This window comes from Mus caroli, chromosome X, assembly GCF_900094665.2.
Source record: "Mus caroli chromosome X, CAROLI_EIJ_v1.1, whole genome shotgun sequence".
Taxonomy (NCBI): Eukaryota; Metazoa; Chordata; class Mammalia; order Rodentia; family Muridae; genus Mus; species Mus caroli.
The window spans coordinates 89061897-89082630 of record NC_034589.1 but is presented as its reverse complement, the minus strand read 5'-3'; the positions used below and the strand labels follow the sequence as shown (position 1 = coordinate 89082630).

The 20734-nt window shown below is 39.3% G+C and overlaps 1 protein-coding gene, 1 long non-coding RNA gene and 1 pseudogene across 3 annotated transcripts in view; 1 reads left to right on the top strand and 2 right to left on the bottom strand.

Moving 5' to 3' along the window:
- Positions 1-11379, bottom strand: part of LOC115030067 — a 21822-nt gene extending 10443 nt beyond the window's left edge. Inside the window, exons 1-3 of the long non-coding RNA XR_003835663.1 lie at positions 11226-11379; positions 10168-10310; positions 8556-8674 (exon numbers count right to left, since the gene is read on the bottom strand). This is a non-coding gene — a long non-coding RNA (uncharacterized LOC115030067). The remainder of the gene's footprint in view (positions 1-8555; positions 8675-10167; positions 10311-11225) is intronic.
- Positions 6005-6591, top strand: LOC110286291 (annotated as a pseudogene).
- A 755-nt stretch (positions 11380-12134) lies between the features above and the next one.
- Positions 12135-20734, bottom strand: part of Apoo (apolipoprotein O) — a 43998-nt gene continuing 35398 nt past the window's right edge. For both annotated transcript variants that reach the window (XM_021153436.1, XM_029473540.1), the window contains exons 8-9: positions 16660-16725; positions 12135-12386 (exon numbers count right to left, since the gene is read on the bottom strand). In XM_021153436.1, coding sequence (XP_021009095.1) covers positions 16690-16725 — 36 coding nt within the window. In that variant the 3' untranslated portion in view covers positions 12135-12386; positions 16660-16689. The remainder of the gene's footprint in view (positions 12387-16659; positions 16726-20734) is intronic.

The following is a 20734-nucleotide window of genomic DNA, read 5'->3' as shown; positions in this document are numbered from 1 at the left end:
TCTCTCTCTCTCTCTCTCTCTCTCTCTCCCCCTCCCCCTCTCCCTCTCTAAAAGGAGAAAGTATTTGAAGATTAAACCCTCATATCTGGTATTCTAGCTGGCTTATGATTATTATTAATTTGCAAGTATTTGGAAAAATGAACTACAGATAGCCTAAACATTTACTACCTCCAAACTAATTTTATCTTGTGCACTTAATAAAGTCCTAGGTAATAAAATTTTCAAAAAACACAAACAGGCAGCCTGCTTTAGCAAAAATGGAAAACAATGTGTAAGAAATACTGATAGAAACAGGTAATTCATCGTAAAGAGCTTTTCAAAAACCTACATGAGTTAAATTAGGTGCTAAAATAAAAATTAAGATTTGTGTTTTATATCAAAATTAAGATAAACTCTAAAAGATCTCCCTACTCATCTCTTTCTCTGCCCCTGCTTCTTTACATCATGTACCTTAGAGGTCTTCTAGAGCAGCTTTTCCCCCTTTTAACTCATGCTTACATTAAAGTGTCTTTATTATACAAACTAGTCCTAAAATTCCTGTCAACCTTAAAGCCAAAAATCTCTCTGAGTGGAGGTTCCTAGAGCTTAGGGGACCCCCTCAGGCTGTAAAAGATCCACAAATGAAGCTAGTTTGTGTCCCCACCCCAAGATTCCTGGGGATTTATGCTGAGAGCCACCTTAATTGTTAGGGACTTTCCTGTCTGTCACTTGCTGATGGGTCCTGCTAAACATGGGTTCTGGGTTCCTGGGCTTGTTTTTTTCTAACATGAAACTCACTAAATGTTTGAGAATCAAGAACATCAAAAAAAAAAAAAAAAGACATTTCCTAGACCCATTCACAGTTTGCTAGATCCTATGTAGTAACACAGGGCTTTTCTGGGAAGTATCTTCATAAAACCTGATCCCCTGTTTAACTGGTCTACCAAAAATAAAGATAGAAAGAGATATAATCTGGATATTAGGCTGTTGAAATATAGACCATAAAAATATGAAAACTCCCTCAGAAATCTCATGCTGGTTGAAGGACAGGGCACCAGTCAGAGAGGGAGCTTGTCTTAGGAAAGAGATTTTTTCCAATCAGTTCTAACAACTTGTCAGACCACCTTACAGGATGAGAATAAAATCCAGGTAAGTGGGTGTGACCACACACTGCCCAGGACTGCTTAGATGTGCATATGCCTGGATCTATGTCTATTTAAACCTTGATCTTACTTGGGGACCCTAAAGATAGACTTGAGTGATTTTCTGTGTCTCTGTCCCTCTTCCCAATCTGACTACATTGAATAAATCTCCCCTTTTTGTGTTCTACTTTTAGTTTGGCTCTTTTAATTGGCTTGAAGAAAAGTAACCAGGCCTGTCTTGGCACCAGTTGTGACCTCCAAATTCCATAACACCTCCACCTCCTAAGCCAATTTCTTTCCTCTGATAAAGCAGCCTGGTGTACAACTAAAAGAAGAAGAAAGAGAAAACAAAACAAAACAAAAGACAACAAAAACAACCCCAGCTAATTAGAGAAAAAGAAGAAAAAGAGGAGAGAAAATATTGCCAAGCTTTACTTTTTAAACTTTTATTACTAAGCCTTTCTCATGTCATAAAGAAACAGAGATAAACTTTCTTTGTGGTATCATATGTGTCTATAATAATTGCTTTTGTTGGGTTTTGGTTGTTTTCATGTGCTTCTTGTGTCAAACAAACTTAACAAACCATAGCCACTTCAGTTCTCTTTCAATTAATTTTTGTTGTGTGCTAAAAATATCTTTGGTGTCCCCAATTAAAATGCATATTCAGATTTACAAATTTAAATATTATGATCACATATTTAAAGTCGATAAATACATACTACCTTATAAATTTGGGTGGTAAAACATATTAAAATGATACCTTTGGCTATAGTAAATGTTTCATAAAACCTTAAAATGCTAATTGTTTATTTTAAACAACACTCATTAGAGAGCCATATTTTATGACATTTATTAATGTTATATACATATATTTTGATAAGAACTTCCTTTGAAAACAGATTGTAAATATATAAATTTTTTTCTGTTGTGTCATGGGTAACATAAGAATCATGGTTTGTTTTCAAAAATCTTAACTACAAGGTGTTTTATTAAGGCTGAATTATATGTAAATTAATAAATATACATGTTTATTGAATATGTGTTATTTTCTTTTCACAATGGGGATTAAGAAATGTGATTTTGCCAGGAAGCACTTAGGAAGCAGGGGCAGGCATATTTCTGAGCTCGAGGCCAGCCTGGTCTACAGAGTGAGTTCCAGGACAGCCAGGGCTGCATAGAGAAACACTGTCCTGAAAAAAAAAAACAAAAACAAAAAAGGAAAAAAATAAATGTGATTCTACCTGTCAGAATGGCTAACAAAAGTGACAGCTCATGATGGTGAGGATGTGGAGAAAGAAGAACACTCCTCCATTGCTGGTGGTTTTGCAAATTGGTACAACCACTCTGGAAATCAGTCTGGCGGTTCCTCAGAAAATTGAACATAGTTCTACCGGAAGATCCAGCAATACCCCTCTTGGGCATATACCCAGAAGATGCTCCAACTTGTAATAAGGACACATGCTCCACTATGTTCATAGCAGCCTTATTTATAATAGCCAGAAGCTGGAGAGAACCCAGATGCCCCTCAGCAGAGGAATGGATACAGAAAATGTGGTACATTTACACAATGGAGTGTTACTCTGCTATTAAAAACAATGACATCATGAAATTTGCAGGCAAATGGATGAACTGGGGAAAAAATCATCCTGAATAAGGTATCCCAGAATCGGTGAGAGGGGCCGAAGGGGAAAAAAAAGGTATCTCAGACCCAGAAAGACAAATATAGTATATATTCACTTACATCTGGATATTAGCTGTTAAGTCAATGATAAGCAAGCTACAATATATAAAATCACAGGGTAGGTATAGAGTAAGAGACTAGAGGAAACATAGCTATCCCTGGGGAAGGGAAACAGGATAGTTATGGATGGATGGGTGAGGGCTGGAACTGAAGGATCAAGGAAGGGGGAGAGGGAATTGAGGAAGGGAATATGGGGAGAGACATAAATGAAGGGGCATTTGAGGAGTAGTATGAAAACCTAATACAGTAGAAACTTCTTAATATATACACATATGAAGGTAATCTTAATGAAACTGCCAAATAATGGAGGAGACAGAGTCCCAACTGGCTACCTCGTCACCAAATGAAGCTTTTAGTACTAGGAATGAATTCTAGCCAATTGAGTTGTTGGCCAAAGGAGTCCCATAAGAATACCCAAACAACCCAGGCTGTTGCGAAGACAATAGGTTGTTCTCCACACACACTGATGGCAAGGCCCTATTGCTGAAGACAACATCCACACTACTTAACTGAACATGGAGAGGTTGAGCTGGTGCCTACATAGAACCTTCCCCCCTTTGTTCTAGTGTCTTTGGTATGGGAAAGTACTTTGCAGGCTCCCAAAAGAGAAACAAACAGCAACCCATCCATAAATCCTTTGATTTATTTACAATGCTGTCCCGCCTGCAATCTATGCTAGGACAATGGTGGCACAAAGCTTGTGGGAGTGACCAACCAATATCTGATCTGACTTAAAGCCCAGTCTATGGGATGGAACCTTTATCTGATACTACTAGGGTAACCAAAACCCAAATACTAGCTAGCCCAGGGACTAGGTACAAACCAAATACTACTTGTCTAAAAATAAGCTGGCACGGGGCAGGGGGGGAGGCAGTAATAAAATGACTCCTAATGACATTCTGCTATGCTCATAGGTCAGTGCCTCATTCAACCATCACTAGAGAAGCTCCTCCTGAGGCAGAAGGGAACAAGTAGAGACACACAGCCAGATGTTATACAGAGAGAAAGACAGACAGAGACACGGAGAGACAGAGAGAGACAGGGAGAGACAGAGAGAGGCACCCTGGAACACTCAATGGGATGTCTCTATCAAATCCCTCCCCTCAGAGCTCAGAAAATGATGGTTTGTACATCACTATGGGGTTTGGATAATAATTGAGGAACTGTGAGATGGCTCAGCAGGTAAAGGTACTTGTGGACAAGCCCGAGGAGGCAGAAAGAGTGTAAGAGCCAGAGAGGATGGAGGACACCAGGAGAAAAGGGCCCCCTGAATCAATAAGAGAAACCTTACATGAACTCACAGAGACTGAAGCGGCATGCACAGGGCCCACATAGGTCTGCATCAGGCCTTCCTAGTCTACTGAACTCGATGTTTATGGGATTCCTAAGTGTGCACACGGTGGGTCTGATTTTTGTGCCTTCTTTTGGGCTCTTCTCCTTCTGTTTGTTTGTGGTTAGATTCATCAAATTCCAGTGTGGTGGATTTGTTTTATCTTATTATATTTTAATATTATCTCTTAGAAGCCTATTCTCTTCTAAGCAGAGACAGAAAAGGATTAGATCTGGACAGGTTAGAGGTGCTAAGGAACCAGGAGGAGGAGAGGGAGGGAACACTGTACTCAGGATACATTGTGTAAGAAAACAATCTCTTCAATAAAATGGGAAAATAAAATAAGCTCTATTCATGTTTTCAGCAGGAACAGCAAGTACCAGACACTAGAATGAGACAGAAGACTCATGTTCCAAGCAGCCTTCCCCTTCCTCTTCCCCTTCCCCGTTCCTTCAACAGGGAACAAGCCTGGCAATCATCAGTGCTCTGGATGGAAGCAGCTATCTTGTAGACAAAACAAAGGAGAGCTGGGGACATGCACTGCCATAGCCTTTTGTCTGATTCCCCCCCTAAACCCCCGTTTGAGATTTTAAAAATTCCCTGTGGTATTTAACTCTTTGAAATCTTCATGCTTTCTATAGTCCCTGGAAAGTTGTTTTTTACCCAAGGTTAGATTCATCTTGGAGTAACGCACCATTTATGTCTGATCTTCTCTGATCCTTACTAATGGAATTTCTCAGTTTCAAACTAAATTAAATTATACTAGTCTCTTGGGGGTACAAAAATTTGTTTCTCCTCTATCAACTAGTACAAGATATTAGTTTTAACTTTGTAAAACCTTATTTTGTTATCAGCACAGATGAATTAACAAGGGACAGGAAAAGAAAATGATAGCTCATACATACAGTGTAAAATAATTGAGGCCCTGTGAGGTGGCTCAGCAGGTGAAAGCACTGCTGATAAGTCTAATGAGCCAAGTTTAATACCCATGACACACATAATGGAAGAACTGCTCTCTGACATCCACACATGAACTGTGACACGAACTCCCCCCAAAATAAACACAAAATAAGATTTGAAAAAAAAAAAAAGAAGCTAAAGTTAAATTATAGCCCACAGCACCCAACCCCACCATGGTAGATGCAATTTCCACAGAAGTGATGAGTTTTAGAGAACAGTCAGTTCTCCTAATGATTTTGTAAAAAGGCCTTACCCTGTCAGTATCACAGACAGCATGCTTATCTGTATGGAATACAAATGCACCTGTTGTGCTTTATAGGTGGTAATATAAATTAATGTAGCTATTATGTAAAGAACTGAAAAGTTTCTTTACAATATGAATAACAGAACTAACCTATAATCTACCAATACTACTTCTGGGCATATATCAAAAAATAAATGCAGTTAATGTTGCAGATAAATATTTAATTCCCATGTTCATTGTAGCACTATCACAATGGCCAAGATACATGGATGAATGTATTTTTAAAAAGGTGTTCCAAGTTACCATGATAACCTGTGAATCTCCTTACAGCAATTCTTGGCTATTTCAGATATGTCCTATACACTACAGCTTTAAAAATATCCATGGGTATTACAATATATATGAACACGACATGATGAAAGATTTAAGAAAGATTGTTCATAAATACATTTGGATTTCTTGGAAGGCTGGAGCATTTAGAATAAGTGTGAAAGCAGCAAGGATTGATGCATACAGTCTCAAAAACATTACTAGATCGGCAGTGTGGCAGGAAGCCTCTGCAAGTATGTCCAACATGTCATTGGAGCACAAGACTGTTATACAAGAACTTGCTGCGCATGAAGTTCATGCAAAGGGGTCTGGACTCGGGAACCAAGAAACAACTAGAAAAGGAGGAGCGGAAGATGATCCGTGACAAGGACTGGTATCTGGATTTGCTGGAGTGGAAGGAGAAAGAGAGCGTCATCATAGACGAGCAGAGCTTCTCCTTGTGTGAAGATCTTCTCTATGGAAGGATGTCATTCAGAGGGTTTAATCCTGAAGTTGAGAAGTTAATGCTTCAGATGAACTCTAAGAACTGAGCAGCGGCAGCAGAGGAAGACAAGATGGTAGAGGTTGATGTGTCCAATGAAGAAATGGCAAGAAGATATGTGACTTTGGTGGGAACAATTGGAAAAAAAGTTTGCCAAGAAAAGGGACTGAGCCAATTACGAAGAAGATGAAAATGTTAATATAAAAGCCGGGAGGCAGAGGCGGGCAGATCTCTGAGTTCGAGGCCAGCCTGGTCTACTAAGTAAGTTCCAGGACAACCAGGGCTATACAAAGAAACCCTGTCTCAAAAAACAAAACAAAACAAACAAACAAAAATAAAAAATTAAAAAAACCTAAGAAGATGTTCTTAAAGCCCCAAGACTAAAAATGGATGCCTCCGATACAGGGGATGCCCGTGAGCACAGCATGGTCTGAACTCATCCTCCTGTCGTCTGTACTGGTTAAAGCACCGTTTCCTTCTAAAGAAATGCATAAGTTTGGAAATGTGCTGTTCTTGAGACAGATGTATAATTGATGTTATACATCCTTTTTATGGCATTCTTCAGGAGCTTCAAATATGTGGGCACAGGCCACTCCCTAAATTTTTGACCTGATTCTGTGTGTATATACACACAGACAGGCCACATACACACCGTTCTCCAGTTACTGTCCAAGAATGACAACTGTAAACTAATTATTGCCTTTGTTTAACTGCCCTTATATTTATATTTTACTTTTTTGGATCATGTCTAGCCAGTTCACTTTGGAGTCAAATATTTGAGAACTTTTCAGAAGTGATTTGTCAGGAACAGACACGGCTCTCGAGCTTTTGTCATGTTTAGTAGTGTGGGGTTTATGCATTTTAAACAGTCATCTGTGTCATTTTTCTAATGTTCTATAACAAACATGTTTTCATATAAAAAATTACTAGATCAACCCAGGCTTGAGATGATACTGACTGAGAGCAAGATGACGTGATAGATTCGGATATGGAAGAATCAAAACCCATTCTTGGCACTTCACCATCAATGGAATAAAGTAAGCAGAAGAGAATATTTTAAAGAGGACAAGGAACAAAGCCAAGGTGGTAAAGCGTGACAAAATGTTATTCTCCAGGTTTGCTACTTTCAGGCTCCGACACAAAGGTTCACTTAACCTCTCTGTGCCTTGTGTCTTCAGATCTACAACTTGGTTACTATTGCCAAGCTCACTATGGTATGTTTCAGATAGTTCTGAACGATATTACATGGAAAAATCAAGCTGAGCATAAGCAATCAATCAAGTTGGAGCTAACTAGCTGTTTCAAGCTCCTGCCCCTGTGACTTTCCTGCCATGATGGACTGTAACCTAGAACTGTAACCCGAGTAAACCCTTTCTCTGCTTTACTTAACTGTTGTCAGCATATCTTCTCACAAAACAAAAATAAAACCAGGATCTATCTTTTGGGTAGAATGGAGAAATCAAGTCATTTCTTATTAAATGAAAGCACTCAATGACTACTTCCAATTATCATGGTCAAAAGTATAAAAAATTTACATGACCGTGTGTGTGTGTGTGTGTGTGTGTGTGTGTGTGTTGCCGGAAATTTCATGAAAATGAAAACATTTGATTTCTAGAGAGATGTCTCATAACCATCAGCCATCAAAGAACCAAGGTAGGAAAAAAACTCCCAAAGAAATTGAGGAACTTATTAACCATGTACTAGCTTTTGGAAGTTATGGTGAGAGGGAAGAAATGAAGAAAGGACTGGATCAGAAATGGGACAAAAAGGAAGGAAGAAATGTAATACCAACAAACAATAGTGTTTAACATCTTACTACATAAAATATATTATGTATGGTTATGAATATACATACATAGTCTACATGTGATTTTATAACATAATTTACAAATACCAGATTTGTTTATAAGTAACTGCTACCAATCATAACTGGCCAAAAAAGAAAAAAAAAATCAATGAAAGAATTCCTAATGATGTTTCTGCTAGATTCATAGATTGGTGCCTTATCCAGTCATCATCAGAGAGACTTCCTATGGGAGCTGTTGGGAGCAAATGCAGAGATCCACAGCCAAACATTAGGCAAACAGCCCAGGCTGGAGGTCCCCATCAGGTTCCTCCCCTCAGAGCTCTGGGAACTATCAAAGAAGAAGGGGAGGAAGAACTGTAGAGGCCAGCAGCATCAAGGATACCAGGAGAACACAGCCCACAGAATCACCTAAGCAGGACTCAGAGCTCACAGAGACTGAAGCAACAATCTGACCTAAGTGCTCTAGATATGTTATGGTCATAGAGCTTGGCGTTTTGTGGGACTCCTAACAGGGGGTACAGGGGTTATCTCTGACTCTTACCTGCTCTTGAGCCCCTTTTCCTCCTACTAGGTTGCTTCGCCCAGCCTTGATATGAGGGTTCGTGCCTAGAGAAGTTTAAACCTGGTCTTAATTGTATCTTGTTGGCGTTCCTGAGAGACCTGCATTTGGGGGGACAGACAGAGGTGGGGGATGGGGTATGATGGGAGATGGATGGATGGATAGATCTGGGGGAGAAGGGAGGGGATAAACTGGGAAGAATGAAGGGAAGAGAAGCTGTGGTCATGAGAGAAAAATGCACCACCATGTGGCCATGCTTGGGAACTGCAGATATATGAACTATATAAGTGATGTAATCATATGCACTGGCATGTTACCTTGCTCAGGAATTGTACATGTGTGAATACCACATATGTGCTAATATGTACTAACGTAACCACAGCTACAACTGCCTGTACATGAACACTCAGAAATATCCCAGTATATTCCCACCATCCAGAACTGCACACAGCAGACCAGGCATGGTGATATACATCTGTATTCCCAGCATTCAGAAGGCAGAAGGTGGCAGAAGTCTACCTCTGGTCTACAGAGAAAGTTCTCAGGATAGCCAGGACTACACGGAGAAACTGTCTCAAACAAAACAAACAAAACAAACAAAAGGCAAAATAAAAAACCCAGAACAGCACACAAGTGAACATGTGTATAAAAACAATATATATATAACTGAGCTTGAGAATGACATGATTGCAAACATGTGCATATATATTGACATATGGCCATATATGGAAATGAACATAAGTAAACATACATATATCACAAACATGTGACTGTGCTGGAAAAGAACACACATATGAATTAGTATCCATATATGTATGCACTGATGTGACCACATTCAGGAAATATATGTATGTAAACACATGAATGTGTACCAACATGTGACCACACTTGTAATGTGCATGCATGTAAGCATGTGCATATGTGTCAATATGTACCACACTGGGAACTGCATACAGGTGACTGTATTGTACATGCATGTGATTCTTCTGAGAATTTACTACTTGTAAACACACAAATTTGCACAGACATGTAACCATACTCAAAACTGCACATATGGAAACATGAACATAAATGCCACGCGACCTCTCAGAAGTTACACACCTGCCAGCACATGCATATGTGTCAACATGTGATCTCTCTCAGAACTTACACACATGTTAAAATGTACATATGTGACAACATGTGACCAAATTTGGAATCTCCCTATGTGTTAACACGAACATATGTGCAACATGACCAGACTCAGAACTTACGCAGGCATCAAAATGTACATACATGATGACATGTGACCATACTTAGAGCTGAATACATGTAAACACACACATTTGCCAAGGCATGTGTCTTCACACATGTGAACATGGATGTCCTGACACATGACCTCCCTCATAAAACACATATGCACTGACATGTATTTATTTGTTCTTGACACTTGCATCTGTGTAGAACTATGTGATCTATCCTGGTTGAGAGTTAACTTCTCTGCAGTACTACCAGGAAACATCCCTGTAATACCCAATCCTATCTCCTCACAGAGAAGGTAAGTCTTAAAGCAACTTTTAGTAGTGTCTGAAAAGACAGCAGTGGAAAGCCATACCTTAGAGTTAGGAGATACTCAGGTGTCTTTTGACAAACAATCACCAAAGCATGCTGAGGTGTATGTAGATCAAGTCATCTCAGTGAAGAAACTCCTGGAATCTATTCAGCAGAGGTGACACAGGCAAGCAAAATGAAGAAAGCCTAAAATAACAAAACCATTGTTGTAATTTTGGCATAGCTTAAGTACTTGAAGACTATATGTAATATATAGTCCAATAATACAATAGTACTTTGGCATAGAAGAAAACAAAAGGCTTCTAGGTAGGTAGGGGAATTCTTACAGAGTCAAATTTGCTCATGGTAACAATGCCAGAACTGTTCCTGTCACTTGGCTCTACTAAAAGTATTCAATACTGCCAGGCAGTGGTGGTGCACGCCTTTAATCCCAGCACTTGGGAGGCAGAGGCAGGCGGATTTCTGAGTTCGAGGCCAGCCTGGTCTACAGAGTGAGTTCCAGGACAGCCAGGGCTACACGGAGAAACCCTGTCTCAAAAGATCAAAGAGTTAAAAAATAAAAAAAGATTCAATATTAATTAATTTAGTAAGAAATGTCTACTTGTGTGTTATTGTCTTTCCAATTGCTATCAAATGTGGAAGGTCAACAATTAGGAAGTAAACTGACACTACAATAATACAAAAGCATTAGTTTTGAAATCTGATTGACATTTGGAAATTATACATTCCTTTTCACATGCTGTATACTTGTCAACCTTCTGGGCTGCCTGACAAGTCAAAGGAGGTTCTTACTTGTCGCATTCACCCTGGAAACCCAGAGTTCCATGAGCTGGGCACTGAGGAACCACAAAAGAGGCAAGCCACAGACAGGAAGCCAGTATACATAGCATCACCATTCATTGCCCCACCAGACATGAACATTTCTCCCTGGCATTCAAGAACTGGAAGACCTATACAAACTAGGAGGCAATGACACAATAAAAGTCATTGCTACTAGTTTCTGAATGTGTTAGTGTCTTACTTATTGTTCTATTGCTGTGAAGAGCTATTAAGACCAAGACAACCCTATACAGGAAAGCATTTAACTGGGGGCTGGCTTACAGGTTCAGGGGTTTAGTCCATTATCATCAAGGCGGGAAGTATGGCAGTGTGCAGGCAGACACGGTGCTGGAGAAGGAGCTGAAACAGACGAGCATGGCACCAGAGCAGTAGTTAAGAGCTTTCCATCCTGACCCACAGTCAGAGAAAGCAAACAAGACAGCCTAGCATAGGCTTTTGAAACCTCAAAGCCCACCCCCAGTGATACACCTCCTCCAACAAGGCCACACCTCTTACTCTTTCCCAAACAGTTCCATTAACTGGGGACCAAGCATTTAAACATATGACCAAACTGGGCCCCTCTCATTCAAACCACCACAGTTGAGTTTGTTCCTTCGTTGGTTTCTGAGGCATCATCTCTAAGCTCCTCTCCCCACTTCTGGGTTGTAGGGTCCAGTCTGCTGACTGCCAACTGCTGCTGCCCTAAAGAGCAAATACTGCCAGGGAAGAGCACACCAACTGGTTATCCAGTGCTATAAAGTCAGCCCTGAAAACATATATACAAGTAACATTGCACAGAGTGAACAGGAGATACTGATTGCATGCATGCAATAACAATTGATGGCAAAAGAGGCCATACATGTAAAAAAGAGCAGGGAGGAGTATATATGAATGTTTCGAGGGAGGAAAGGGAAGCAAGAAATGGTGTAATTAAAATACGACCTTGAAAATAAGCAAGCAAACAAAAAGATCTCACAGTGAAGCAAATAAGATAAAAACTAACCCTTAAAAAAATCAAAATACTGTCTTTAGCACACACGCCCATGTGCACACACATCCACCATACACTGCATATGTGTGCATGAGAGAAATGAGCCTCTCACGATAACCATGTGTACACATAGACCATATGGATAAGCAGTGCAGACGCTCACTTAAACTGTTACTCATCAGTAAAGAAAGCAGGCCAGCTTGGTTGGAATCTGGAGTTTAATTATGTACATAAATAGTGGTATAAGAATGAGGAGTTCTAAGGCTTGTACATTATTTCCATGTGAAAGATTGCAGATTAGTTGGCCTGTAATATGGCATCACCCAAAAGAGCAAAAAGGCTTAGTGTTGTTTTTCCTGAAGAAAGCCAGTTTACTATATCCAATACTGATTTCGCCATTTGTCTGTAGAAATACTGATTTACTGTCTGGAGTTTCCAATGTTTACCTATAACTAAAAAAAAGAAAGAAAAATATAAGTTAGTTGTACCCAGGAAAATAAAAATGACTCTAAAATTATGCATTTTGAAATTGATTTAAACTTAAATAGACAATATATTGTTTTGACATTACCATTTCATTGCCATAGAGAGAACGAGCTAGCAAACGCTGCAGATGCTGCAGATGAGTGAACTAAGACTAAGGATGTGTTCCATCCACAGTGCATTCATACTTTCACCTGGCTGAGTACCCAAGCATAGTGAGGTGGGTGGGTGATGCTAAGTTCATGCCTAATTGGTACAGCAAATATTATGCACTTCTTGTCCTCTGAAGCCCAAGACATACTTCCATGTAGCAGCGGGAGGAAAATATAATTACATCATCCTCAGACAGCTCGATGTCTTTCCTCACACCTCCCTTTATCTCATAGCCTTCCTTCCAAGAATGAAACACGCAAACTCACACATCCAAGCCAAGCTTAGTCTTCTCCAGATTGTCTTTTCCTTCATATTTGATGAATGTGCTCCACAACTGGAAGTTTATAAATATGTTTATGTGCTGGGAATTAAACCCAGGGCCTCATACATGTTAAGCAAGTTCTCTAGCACTGAGCATCTAGCCTTAGAAGCCAGTGGTTGACTATTCTCTTGATCTTTTAATATAAAATCAAAAATTCTTTTAAAAAATCAAACAACTAGCTAATTGTTCTCTCTCAGTTTATTAACCTTTTTTGCTTCTCTAAGAATGTAATAGATTTACTGTTTTGTTAAACACTGGAAGCAACCTATATCAACAAGGATTAAGTAAGCAATGATACACATCCAGGACTGATGGAAACAGAGGTAGAGACCCACAGCCAACCATTGGGCAGAACTCAGTAAATCCTGTGAAAGAAGGGGAGGAAAGATTATAGGGGCCAGAAGAATCAAGGACACACAAGAAAACCCACAGAATCAACAGACCTGAACACACAGGAGCCCACTGAGATTGAACCAAAAATCAGGGAGCCTGTATGGGTCTGACCTAGGCCTTCTGCATATATGTTATACCTATGTAGCTCTTTTCTGTGAGACTCCCAACAGTGGGTACCATGTTTGGCTGATATCCCTGGGAGGCCTGCCCTTTTCTGAAAAGAAATGGCAGAGGTGTGGATGGGGAGAGGAGTTAGGGGGTAGGATCTGGGAGGAGAAGAGAGAGGGAAAACTACTTGGGGTTTAACATATAAGAGAATGAATTAAAAATAAAAAATAAAATAAAAATAAGCCATGGTAAAAGTATAGACTAGGGACTAGCTACATAAACAAAGAAGGGGCAAAATAGATCTACAAGTACTAATAGAGAACATACACAGGAAATTAAGCTGAAGAAACAACTTCATTCATTCATTTCTTCAAAACGCCTAAACAGTGCTGTCTATGAGGTATTTTAACAAAACCTGGAGGCTAAATCTGATCAAGCTTTACATCCAACTGTCAACTACACAGAAAATACAGAGAAGAAGGAACGAAGGAGACGAGGAGCTCACACTATCATGGATAAATTTAGATACCACCAGAACATGGCAAATTGAACACCCAAAACACCAAGTTCTTCAATGAATAAATGAAGAACAGGAAAATACTACATTTAAAAGACAATCAAGAGACTTACTCACTAAAATGTGAGAGACAATTTGAGTCCTGGTTCAGATAAACCAACTACAAAGTTACTACTGACAGGTCAGTGTGGCTATATCCCCAGCAATCAGGAAGCTGAGGCAGAAAGATCACAAGTCCAAGACCTGCATGGACCACATAGTAAGGCTGTGTCTCAAAAAACAATAAAGGTATTGCTGAGACAAACAGGAAAATCTATACACTATTATTAAAGGATACTAAGGAATTACTGTTAGTTTCTTTTGGTATGATGAAAAAATTATACATACTTCATGGAGTTTTCTGTGTACTTGTAAAATGATATAAAGAAAATTATCTCATTTTGTCAAAAAACCAAAGTATGCAAATGTGTATTATCTATTTAAATATATAGATACTAAAAAGTCTAATGTACCAAATGAGGAACAGAAACTATCTCTGGGAGAGGAATAGTGACCAGGCAAGTTTTTTAAATGTTTAGTTAGGGGTGGGGTATAGTCAAAGACAGAGTGCTTGTCTACCATGTGTAAAGTCCCAGGTTCTATCTTTACCTTCCAAAACAATAGCTACAACCAACATACCCTATTTTTATTTTATTTGTGCATTGTATGTATGTATGTATGTGTGTATGTGTTCACACAGGTGTGAATGCAGAATGCAGGTGCACATGTGCCTGTTGGCCGGAGGCTGACCTTGGCTATCTTCCTGAATCTCTCTCTACCTTACTTTTGAGACACTCAGTGAACCTGGAGCTCACTGATTTGGCTAGATCAAGCAGCCCTAATTCTTTAAGAAGCTCTCCATCTCCTCCCCAGTGCTGGGATTCTAGGCACATGCCACCATACCTAGCTTTTACATGGGTGCTAGGATCCAAATTCTGGTCCTCCTGCTTCGACTGGGCCATCTACCTAGCCCCCTATTGCTTTTATAGTTAAAAACTACACCTCCAATAAAGTTCTAAAAATTCAGGACTAAAAATCAAGGTTGTATATACAGTAAGTTGAAGCCTGGTCTAGAATATCTCTCAACACTGAAATGAATATCTACTCTCTTTGTTAAGTCTTGCCCCTATAGAGAAATACAGACACATTCTATGTAAAGTCTCTAAAGGACCTGTATGGCTCTCTGAAAGTTCACTTTCTAGTCTCCCTTCTGTTGCTATATCCCCAGAAATGCTGATCCTGGGGTAGAGCCTGGACCCTTGCCTTTTAACAAGATCTTATTGTTAGTTATGAAATTATTTGTATCCCAGCAGAGAACTACTGACTTTGCATTAGTATAAATGTCAAAGGGGGACTGGATTTGCTCTCTGTGAGCCGTCAACCAGAACAAGGACCACCCCAGGAGTCACAAGGAATTATCTTTTGCTTACTATAAGCAAAACTTACAAAAATATCAAAACTGCCCAAAGCCAGCTGCCCTGTGGGGTGTTTCCTAACAATGGAGATGTAAAAGGGGTAACAGGAGGAGGATCCGAGGATTCTGCTGAAGGCCGGGGGTTGCACTGGACAGTCTCAAATTCCAAATGATATGACTCACCGGCTCTCTAAAAACATGGAGATAGTTGAGAAAGAAAAACCTCAAACTGAAGAGTTTTGTGAACTTTAAATAGTACCTGTGATACACAATTGTAAGATAGGCTAGAGTTGTAGTTAACTGGTAGAATGCTTGCTGGGCATGTGTGAAGCCTTGGATTCAATCCCCAATGCCACACACACACACACACACACTGGGCATAAAAGAAAACTCATATTCACTGCAGAAATATGAAAAAATATAAAGTTACAAATAAAAATACACATTTAGATGTTCTATTATACCTCCTGCACTAACAAAATATCATATTGCCTTCCTTCTCTATTTAATAATGGTGGCTCTGGGCCTGTCCTCCTAGCTACTCAGAAGCTGAAGCTAAAAGATATAAAATATAAGACCAGTCTGAGCATCTTTACAAAAATGAATCTAGAAAATAAAAAGGGAAGTAAGGGCTACAGGTATAGCTTGGAGTGGATAATGTGCTTGCATAGCACGTATGAAGCCCTGGGTTCAATCCCAGTACTACACAAAAAGCAATTGGTACATGTTCCCATGCAATTATAATAATAACAATCCTCTTTATAAATATTAATCTTATAGATTTATAAATATATCACAACTAAACTACTTTCACACAGCTGAATATCTAGGTTAATTTTTAATTCCATATAATTTGCTAACTATCAGGAAATCATAAGATCTATTACATAACTTTAATATATATACAAAATAGTAGTATAATTAATGTTTTTGTACTTAGCTGGTGCTTGGTAAATAAATATTAAGCAAACAGATGAAGAGTAATGGTACACTGAACATAAGACCAAAAAAGAAATTACATCGAGTTTCTAACCTGTCTGGTTCTAGCTTATCTAAAAAACCTGGTACTTTTCAGAAAGAAACACAGACAATTAAATAAGCCATGGCACATAGAGCCAGAAATTTAAAAAAAAAATAAATATGAGCCTTATGTTTCCACATCAAGATGAAATGTTCTAATTAGCTAATTAACAATAAATTATTTCAGCTAGCATTAACAATGCTGAAAATAACCAGAGTTTTGTTGTTGTTGTTGTCGTCGTCGTCGTCGTCGTCGTCGTTATTTTTATTCTTTACCTGATTAAAATGGGCAGAGCATGGAGTTTTCTATTTATTTCCAGGTGAATTCTTCACATTTCCTGGCTTGTAAAACAAAATTGAGAGCTTTAATACAAGTTGAAAAGAAATAGTGAAACATTTCAAAGTGCCTTCAGTACTTGGCAGAATAGAAACATGAAATATTACTTTCTTGGGAGATGGCCAAGCCATTTTATTGAGGTAGGGTGTCAAAGGAAGGCCTGGAAGATACCAAATTCTTAGCTGGGGTTGCAGTTAGAGATGTTAAAGGTGGTAAGAAAAGGGGATGACCCATTTCTCAGTAAGCTGAAAGGATTAGTCAGTTTCCTTCAGTGCCCTGTTGTGGAAAGTAACTTGGGCACAGGAGACAGAAAAAAAGCTACAGTAATTATTATTCTATAGATTCAGCCAAACAGTTGATTCCATAAAAACAAAATCAAATCAATAGTAAAAAGATTTCTTAGTTCCTAGAAGTTAGATTTATTACTGCATGCCACTATCACTGCTATAGAGGGCTTGACAGACATTAGAAAGCTTCTTGCATTATCCACAAGGGCCAAATCACTAAATGTATACTCTCAAAGAGGTTTAAATTGGACCACACAGATTCTGCCTGGCCATTCTTGGAGAACATATAACTAGGTCATGTCATCCATGAGAAGAAGCGTAAAAGCATTTCCAGTAAGGAAAATTCATGTGTCAAAGCTTTCCTGTATGTTTTTAAGACTTAAATTCTGAAATTCTATTAAGATCTCCTTGGATATCAAAGATCAAAACTCAGGAATTGGCAGTCTGAAGAACTCTAGGTTGCGGCTGGACAGACCATGAGATGTGCTTTTGCAGACCAGACTTAGTGCAGGGGTCCCTGATGGCTTCTCTCTCTCTCATCAGCACTCATGGGTGAAGGAAGAGGGGATGAGAAAGCAAGACATGTGACTGGCTGTCACTACTCAGCGTGGCTTCTAGACAACTATAAAGTGTATTGGAGTGGTTCAGAACTATTCTCTATGTATTTCTTTATTCCTATTATACCAGCATAATTAACTCTGCCCTGTCTTATTCACAAGAGACTCCTAGTTTGGATGCTAATATAATTATATGGCACCCTATACATAGCACATCACTTTATGATGGAGTTCTGGGGAACAAGACCATATATATATGCATTGCTCGAAGCCTGACTGATGGAACTCTACAAGACCTAGTGCTGCTCCTTTCCAAAAAGGTCAGTCCTCACCCCAGCCCTGCCCATGTGAACACACACCTCACCACAACCCATTGGGCTCTTCTGCTGGTAAATGTACGCCTTGTCCTAGAATAGCCAACCCCAATCTTTGCCTCGCAAAACACTCATTTGTCCTTTTCTCAAGATTTTCTTTGTACCTTGCCCTTCAATTTAGGTTATATTAGAACCTTGGTTCACTTTCACTATTCCCACCTTCCTTCTGATTTGCATTATTTCCTCCATGTTTGAGTCTTTCATTAACCTTATGAGTCTCACAATCCTTATGAGCATATACATATCTGGAACCTCCCACCACACAGCATCCAAAGGTTTGGTGAATAAATAAGTGGAATAACATAGAAATGAGGGATCTAGCGAGGACTAGGACCAAGCACGTGAGAGGTAGAAGAAGGAAGACTGTGTGCTTATGGTCAGTCTGGTCAACATACACAGTCTCAAAGAACGGAAGGTCGGGTGACTGATTCTTTAAAAAAAAAAAAAGACATAAAAAGAAGGTTATGAAAATAAGATAGCCATAGCTGACTACTGGGTCTGCCATAAAAGCAATGTGGCTTCCCACCTAACTAGATACATTTACATTTCAATTAACTTAATAATTTCCAAGTCTATCTAATGATAACCTTAGATATTCTGCTGTCTATACCTATCCATTTCTAAACCTCAAAAATAAATAAGATGCTAAATGTACAAGCTTTTCAAAAAAATCATTCGGATGAAGAAAATAGGCAGGCAAAGCATTCCATTATACTGATTGAGAAAACCAGTTCTGTTGCCAAGAATGTGGCTGTATTTAGATACATATCACTTATAGCAAAACAAATCAGAACCAAAATCTCACTACAAAAATACTGGACCCACTCACTTACAACCACATTACAAATTAAGAGCTGTCTTGATACAGCACCATGATCTCAAAGGAAACAACATTCTCACAGGCCAAAAATCTGTTTGCATTTTTAGAGAAAGTTTAAGAAAAAAAAATAATTTTCCCCATAATCTAATTTAAATGCATATTTTCAATATATCCTAACCATGTCTATGAACACAAATAATTTGTTAGCACAACTGAAAACATTTTCGAAAAATCAATCCATTGGTTCCTAATTACTATGCAGTGTTATGTAAAGGGGGGGGTGCCAGTGTGATGGTTAATCTTTATTGTCAACTTAACTGGATTTGGAATCACCTAGGAGACACAGGTGTTTCCAGAGCAGTTTAACTGAGGAAGGAAGGAAGACCAACCCTGAGTGTGGGTAGCATCATCCCACGGTCATGGTCTCAGGTCCCAGACTAAAGCAGAAAGTGAGTGGACCACCAATATTTCCTGCTCTCTGCTTCCTGTTCTGTTGAGATGTGAGGAAATGAGAAGCCACAGCTGATAGCCATTTCTATCACCATGCCTTTCCAACCATAATGGACTACACCTTCAAGCCAGGACCCCAAATAAACCCTCTCCCCCTTAAGGTGCCCCTCATCAGGTACTTGATGACAGTAATAAGTAACTAATGCAGCCAGCCAAACAGTGGAAGAATTGCATCCTCCTAAAATGTGAGCATCCTAGGTCTAGACACAACTTAGTGTGCAGGCATGAATTTGTGAGTTTGATTCCCAAACCCCATATTTAAAAAAAAAAAAAAATACAGGCATAGTGGTATGTGCTTGTTATCTCAGAAGTGGGAAGGTGGCTCAGAGGCCAGCAAGCCTAGCCTACTTGGAAAATCCCAGGCCTGGTGAGAAACCCAGTCCCAAATTAAAATAAAAGAAGCCAGATGGACAGCACTAAAGGAATGGCATTGTCTTCTGTTAGTGCTTGGATTGTGTGAATGGGCCCAGTTGAATTTGAAGAGTTAATAGAGATTAAGAAGGAGACAAAACAAGGGGGTCAGAAAGAAGAGGCTTAAAAAAGAAGACCTGTGTTGCTGGCTTCAAAGACAAAGGAAAGGGTCAGCCTCACTTGCCCAGCAGCAAAACAGGCTTTGGTTTACGACAGCAGGAAGTAAATTCTGTCAACCTAAGGTGAACACGAAACTCTGTTCAAGGGCCTCTGGAGAGGAATGCAGCCCTGCTGACGCCTTGATTTCCTGTTGTACTTCTGACCAAAGTACAGAAGATACTGTGCAGAGATAGTCTTCAGCTTGAGTGGCAATCGGAGATGATATTGTATTATAAACTTCAAAATCTGCTAAGAGCCAAGAGTATTACTTATCTAGCATGCATGCAGCCAGCATGACATATGAGGACATATTTGTTAAGAGGGTAGGTCATTTACTGTTCCTACCATATAAAATTAAAAGGAATGTAAGGACCATGTGTTAGCTTTTCCATGAAGCTAAAATCGTCCTGAATGTGTCATTTCTCTTATATAAGGCTATAAGAAATAACGGAACAAGGTAATGATATTTCTTTATTTTAAGGTTGAAAAGCAGACCTTCAGAACTTATTCATCTTTTCTGAAACTTTCTACCATCAATTAGCAACTCCCCACTTCTTCCTCCTTCACCCCTGGCAACCACCATCAGTCAATCTTTGCTTCTATGAGCTTGGTAACTCCACATATCTCACATAAAATGGAACCACACGGTATATGAGCTTCTATGACTGGCAAATCCTTTAAGAGCACATAAGTTACTCTCAACTTAGCTTCGGTTTGGAGAGCTGAGAAATCTAGAATGGAGGCAGAGAATAAGCAATGTGTACTCAGGGTGGTGGCTGCTAGTCCCCTTGGTTCTCCTGCTGAGCCAGCAACGGCCAGACTCAAAACTAAAGCTCAACTTGAGAAGTTCTGCTCTGCTCAGTTTTCATGTTGAGAAAAGCTTGTGTTTCTATGCT